The 7,014-nt window shown below is 35.7% G+C and overlaps 1 protein-coding gene across 2 annotated transcripts in view; it reads left to right on the forward strand.

Moving 5' to 3' along the window:
* HECTD2 (HECT domain E3 ubiquitin protein ligase 2) overlaps positions 1–6,356 on the forward strand; it is a 79,806-nt gene extending 73,450 nt beyond the window's left edge. For both annotated transcript variants that reach the window (XR_003433825.1, XM_027112029.1), the window contains exons 19-21: positions 1,664–1,779; positions 2,347–2,490; positions 3,821–6,356. Coding sequence is in view for 1 of the 2 variants with exons in the window: in XM_027112029.1 (XP_026967830.1) it covers positions 1,664–1,779; positions 2,347–2,490; positions 3,821–3,941 (381 nt within the window). In the remaining variant the exon portion in view is untranslated. The remainder of the gene's footprint in view (positions 1–1,663; positions 1,780–2,346; positions 2,491–3,820) is intronic.
* The last annotated feature ends 658 nt before the right edge of the window (positions 6,357–7,014 follow it).

Here is a 7,014-nt window from a genome sequence, read left to right on the forward strand (position 1 = left end):
TATATATATATATATATATATATATATAAAGAGTTCCACAGATATGGCTTGAAGTCTATAGACAAATCATTGATCATCAACTTGTATTGTCCTCTTCCCTCACAGCCTGGATACAAACCTCCAAGCTCATTTAGATTGATGGCAGAATTCAGTCCCTTGTGGTTGTGGACTAAAATTCCCATTTCCTTGAAGACTTGGATGGGGTGACTCCCAGCTCTCTCCGATTCTCTCACATGCTCCCCTCCATTTCAAAGCCAGCAGCAACATGTACTTGGAAACTCTCTGGCTTCCTCTTCGGCTACCAGCCTGTGAAGACTCTTTTCTTCTTTTCTTTTCCTTTGTGCTTAGTCTTGTTTCACTTGCTCATAGGGTGCTGCGTGGGGAGGACTTGCGCCAGGCGCTTCACAACAGAGTCCCTAGTCAGTTTTCTAGTTTTTAAAGTCAGAGCTAGAAATAAAAATAGTTCTCTCATTTCAGCCTTAATTTTCTAAAGGGATAAAAGACCCGTCAACTCCATTCCCTCCCCACCCCACTCCACCTTACACTATGTCTTATACTATGGCTTTTAAGGCTTTAAAAAATTTCCTCAAGCAGAGTGGATGAAGAGATCCCAAGGGCTCCAGGTCTTTAATACTGTGGGGCAAAGCACAGAAACTAGTCAACAATAAGCTCCAGGGCAAAAGGCACACCTTCTTACTGTTTAAGGAACAGGTTTATAACTGCTTCCTGCCTCTTCAGGGGTCCCCCCAGCAACTCTTGAGTTGCCTTTTACCCACAGGATGTAGTTTGTCACCAGAGTCATGGTGGACTCCAGTTGGTTTGACTTTTTCTTAGCCTTGTGAGTATGGGTCAGTTGCTGTTGAGAACACTATGTCGGAAATGTCATAAGATAAAAGCGTGGTTTCTCTTCACCGCTGCTCCCCTGGGCACACTCCATCAAGCCATTTGCACCTCCATGCAGTTTTATAAGGGGGGTTGGGAGCAAGGTCTTCAATGTGAATTATTTTGCATAGGAGAGAGCTTGTTTTAGAGTGATCTTTGTCACATGTTTATTGAAAGTACCTTTGGAAATGGAGCACCTGTTGATTTCGAATTGAGTTTTGTCTGTGACGCACTATAGTTATGGGGGTGGAGGGAGGGAAAATAAATAAATAGCATAGCAGGTCTCTGTTTTTAAATTGTAATCTCTTTAGGTGGGAGACAACCTATATAAGTGTAAAAAAAACGAGTGAACAACACAAGACAGACTAACCTACTACTCAAACTCTACAGTGTACACAGGAGGCTTTATGGATGTTGGAACCAGGCATGTCAATAGATGCTAGCGTATTGATAGCTGAAAGAGTTTCAGGCTGGGTTTCAGGGAAGAGTTGTAATTTGGACTTATGCTTAGTCATCTGCTTGTTTTTCTAGCAAACTGCTAATTGCTATTATTTGCAAAAGGGGGAACCTAACAGTTTGACAAGATTTATAAACTTTCAGAAGCAAAAATACCTTACCTTAGTAGGAAAAATATGAATGGAGATTTTTCTTTAGCAAAAATGGTTTGATTTACTATAAGAACGTCATGATTTTTGTTCTTTGGTTCAGTGAAAATAGTTCCAATTTCACTTTTTTTAATCATCACTTTTTCTTATCATTTTTGATAAATAATCATTGGCAGCTGCTTCGTCCAGAAGAGGTTGAAATTCTGGTGTGTGGAAGTCCTGAACTGGATATGCACGCCCTGCAGAGAAGTACTCAGTATGATGGCTATGCGAAGACCGACCTGACTATACGGTGAGCTTTTTTTACTTCTGAGAGTGAGGGTGCTGAAGAGAGAATGAAAGAGAGTGTGGTTCGTTTATTTGCATAACTTACAATCTTTGAATCAAGTTAAGTCAGCTGAAATACTGTACAGCCCACACTGCTTTATTTTATCTCTTGAAAATAATGTGAGAATATTAAATATGAAATCACTTAGCAGTCCCCTTAGGAGAAAGTAATATAAGTAAGTTTCTACAAAAGCATAGAGATTTGACTTTTTTTTTTTTAATTACTTTGGTTCTAGAATTGCAGGGATGCCATGCTTATAAATAGCCTTTTAATAGCACTGTGTTGAAAAATAAGGAAAATTATATAGGAGAAAAATGGCTTTTGTACTCTCTACTGTTGGACTATTTTTATAATGATGTTAGTCAAAAATCTAATTTATATCAGAAGCCTGTCATTCCTCAATTTCACATTAAGGGTATTATGTACCTTTAAGGGAAGTTGTTTCCCTAGAGCTTACTTTATATTACTTTATTCTGATCTGCAGGATTTTTGTCAAGACATTTTATATAAATATCCTTTGGTGTTCTCTAGATACTTTTGGGATGTTGTGCTTGGATTTCCTCTTGATCTTCAAAAAAAGTTGCTACATTTTACCACAGGAAGTGACAGAGTACCTGTAGGAGGAATGGCTGATTTGAACTTTAAAATCTCAAAGAATGAAACTTCTACTAACTGGTAAATTTCCAAATTGTAATTTTTTTAATCTGTAGGTTTGGCTAATAATAATATGTTTGGAATTAGAGGTTTCTTTGATTCTGAAGTGGTTTTCATAGAAAACTCTTGGGAGTAAGCATGGCTTTGAAATAAGAGAGACTATGGCTTAAGGTTCTGTATGAATTTTGAGAACTACCAGTACGAACTGATAATAATTCCTGTGCATCAACTTTTTACTTTGATAAGTCAACTGCTTTGTAGTTGCTTCCAGAACCTAGCTTGCTTTTCATAGATTATCTAACCTTCATTTTTACTTAAAGGTGTTTTTTATTTAAAATACTAAGGTGAGTTTTTGGCTGTTATAATTAGTTCTTGTGCTGGAATACCGCTAGTGCTAGTCTTTTTTTCTTTATCTAGTGCTCTTTGCATATGAAAGTGATGCCTATGATGGCTTTAAATTATTTTCTATAGTGTTGATGGGTTAATGCTAATCTACTTACTTCTTTTCCCAATCTCCTTGTAATTTCTAAAGCTAATTTGAGTAGACACTACTTTGATTATAATCATTTTTTTCTCCTGCCCCATATATTCCCTGAGCTTTGTCAGTTCTTCCTTTCATAAATTAGAACTGAAATCTGTCCTTTCCTTTCTCACCGCCACCGACAGCTGTTCTGATGCTGTGGAGTTCCTAAAGACTGAGGGAAAGGGTCTAAGAAATCTGTAGGAATTTTGAATAAAGATAACAGTGTCATCGGGTAGAGGGTTGGGAGAGCTGAACAAAAAGATTCAGAGGATGAATGTTGCTTGTACCTTGAGGGCAGCAACATGAGGAGCATGGGTATCAAGTGTCCCAGAAATGTTCTTTTTATTATTTTTTGACAGTCAAGACTAAAAAAGTAGTAACAGTTATATTATCTACTATTCTGCTGGGTGTTTTATGTAGACAGCTCTTTTCATCTTCCCACCCATTCAAATAGTTTGCCTTATGATGGTGATGAGGCAACTGAGATTTGGAGACATGAAGCCGCTTGAACAAGGTCTCACAGCCAGAAAGTGCAGGAGATGGTATTCAAATTCAGATTTGTCTGACTCCAAAAATAATGCCTCTAGAATATGAGTTTTGTGAGAGCAGGGACATTGTCTTGTTGGTAAACCCAGCCCCAGTGTCTAGAATGGTGCCTAATACACAGCAGGTACTCCAAAAGTATTTGTTCAGTAAAGGAGTGGATGAGTCATCTCATTATAGTAAAATAGATTTGAATGTGTGTATCCAGGTACTTTGAAAGTTGCTTACCAGTCATTCTGTGTTTGTTTTAGGACTTGGTATCTTTAAAAAACTTTTTTTCTCTAGGTTGCCTGTGGCCCACACCTGCTTCAATCAACTTTGCCTTCCCCCCTACAAGAGCAAAAAGGACCTGAAACAGAAACTGATTATTGGAATTTCAAATTCAGAAGGTTTTGGACTTGAGTAACCTAGAAGACTTGAAATATATTTTATATGTAGCATTCACTTCCCTCTTACTGTGCCTTTAACCTTTTCATGTTTCTGTCTCAAAACACCTTGACAAAGCTCACCAACTTTAAAATACTGATTTTTTTTAAATCAAATATGAAGTATGTTCAGTAGAGGCATGGTTTTCTAAAAACACAACACTGCTTGAGTGAGAAAAAGACCAGATGGCAGAGACAGGTGTGGGTCCAGTCCCTCTTTTTTATAGCACTTTATCATTCTCCATAAGTAGTTGTCACAGGTGTTCCACTGGGAAAGCATCGTGCAGTAAAGAATGCACAGATGACAGAGTGGAGCCCAGTGGCACCTTGTGCGCTGCTAGCACACGGTAGCAACACAGATAGCTACATTATCATTAATGTAAGGCATGTAGCCATATTTTCATATAGCGGTTAAACAACAGTATAATTGCAAATGCAATTTACAGGGTTTTTTGATATACTGGCTTTGGTCCTCTAAGATTCTTTTCAACCATTGCTGAAAAGCGTGTAAATAACTACATAATAGCCTGAGAATAATGGGATTTTGATAGTGCCATTTATTGCTAAAGATTTATTTTTACAAAGTAAATTCAGGGTTTTAGATGTGTATACAGCTTTTACAAATCAATAAAGATGATTGTACAAGAGTGTAACTATTTTCAGACTAATTGGATTCAAGGTTATATTCTTTTACATATTGTTAGTCTGCATGCATATGCGCAGTAAGCTAGTTACTTGGAGCACTCTGTAATATTTGTATAATCATTTCTTCTTAAGGGTCAGAATATTATATAGAAAGGAAGTAGAACTGACTAATCACTGATAAATTAAGTCAATCACAAGCACAAAAAAAGAGAACTGTTTTTATATATACTTTGATTGATGTACAAGACTTATTTCTAATACTTTTTGATCACCAGTTGTACTGAAACACTAATTTTTGGAAAAAAGTAGGATAAGATATTTGACAGAAGTGAATACAATAATATTTGTGTCCAAATGACGTAGCTTGGTGTAAAAATAAAGTTCAACATTTTGGCCGAAATGTTTGTTTTCCACTGGATTCTGAATATAGCAAATTCAAAAGTACCCTTTTTGGAGTTTCTTAATAAAGTAGCATGTAAAAGGAAACTGCATTTTTTAAGTCAGACAGTAAATGGTTTTCTTTTTAATTTACAGCAAATGAAGCAGTTTTATTAGCATGTTATAGATATTTCCAAATCAAGAATTCTCTATTATACTTTGATAGCTTTCCTTCAGAAAACTCTGAATATATATTTGCAATAATAATGAAGCCAGCACTTAGTACCAGCACATGGTTCACATGCAAATAATACTTTCCCAAAATTTTTTCTGAGTTACACTACTATCTTATTACTATGCTTCCTACACCCCACCAGCAGAATTCTTTTAGGGTGGAGGAACTAATCAGCTTGTTCTGCTTTTTTTCTGAAGCCAACTTGTGAATCTTAGAGGAAAAGGAGTTAGTTAGTTTACTGTTCTCTTGAGACAGAAGTGACTCCGCTTTTCCACTTGGACATACTATTTAAAGGATTTTTCTTACAATTTTTGGAACACCTAAGATTTAAAGGCATGTTGGTTTTGTTTTGTTTGCTCTGTTTTTAATCCATATGCAAATAAAACTGCTTCTCTCTTATACTGCTTGAACTAGAAAGTAAGATTTTAACATAGGTTACTACTAACTAATAAGCACAAAAGAATCATGTGTAAGAAACCAGATTTAAGTGTTTTAAATAAAATGTAAACAAAGTTTTTATTTGGTAGAGACGGAAAAATTGTGTTGGTTTGGTCTGCATGTTTAATGATGTGCTTTGTATATCAATAGCTATGTCATTTTTAAATAAAAGTACACAAGCCAAATTTTTAAATGACAGAGTCCATAAATAACTGGAAAATTTTTGTTGTCTGTTGTTGAAATTTATAATCATTTATCACTAAATTGCACATTGCCTTTATTTATTTATGCTCTGGTTTTGGTTTACAGTGTAATTAATACCTCATTTTTTAAAAGAACCACTACTGTTACATTTCGTTAATTTAAACAGCTAGAAAATTCATATAGTTGCTTTTTTTTATATATAATCTGTTAATGAATTCTTGATTTTTGTATCTGCCACAGTAAATTAAAGCATTGCACAGTATTTATCAGTATTTACAAAATGTCCTGTCCTTTTTTAATCTTTCCTTAATTAATCATATTTTTGTCTGTATGATCAGAAGTTTTAACAGTCCCTCTTTTTTGTACAAATGTGTATTGTATTACGTTGTTAATTTCTGGATAAATTTTTTTCAGATATTAAAGTTATATAATCAGCCAGGCTTCAGTTCATTTTTTGAACATTAGGCAATGAATTAAAACCACAAGTTTAAAATATAAATGTAAACTACTCTCTTTGTTACACTGTCTCTTAAACTGGTGCTTAGGAAAATTGCTAATACATACACCTTCAAAAGATATGTGTTGTTGACACCAAATGTAACTAACTTCTAGCATTATTTTTCAGTACAAAACAATGTATAGCCAATGGCTGCATGATCACACAGATATTCCACCAAATGAACGTTATACCACCATCAAGGCCACCTAGAAATGAACTAAGTATGACATTTCATTGGCCACCGATAGACAACTTCAGATCTTAAGTATTCCCCTCCAAAACCATTAATTTGGCCCTTTTTCCCCGCATTTTCTATGCTTAATGGAAGAAGAGAGGAGATTATGAGAAAGTAGGAGAGAATGTCATGGGTGATGGATGGAAGAAGAAGGTAGCTGGGTGGAAGACTAAGGAGAGTTTTCACAGGGGAGGGTACAAGATCAATTCACCCAGACCACACACAGCCTTTAGTCCAGTGAGTGGTTAAGAACTGTGCTTTGGAGCCAGCCTACCTGGGTTTGAGTTTACTGTTCAATAGTTGTGTTTCCTTGGGCAGGTTACTTAATCTGCCCATGCCTCAATTATCAAGTGAAAATAATTTATAAAATGGAAATAATAAACCTATCTATCTCTCTGATAGGGTTCTAGGGAAGAATAA

This window comes from Aethalodelphis obliquidens, unplaced genomic scaffold (genome assembly GCF_003676395.1).
Source record: "Aethalodelphis obliquidens isolate GAN/ISIS:26980383/991018 unplaced genomic scaffold, ASM367639v1 scaffold11, whole genome shotgun sequence".
NCBI lineage: Eukaryota > Metazoa > Chordata > Mammalia > Artiodactyla > Delphinidae > Aethalodelphis > Aethalodelphis obliquidens.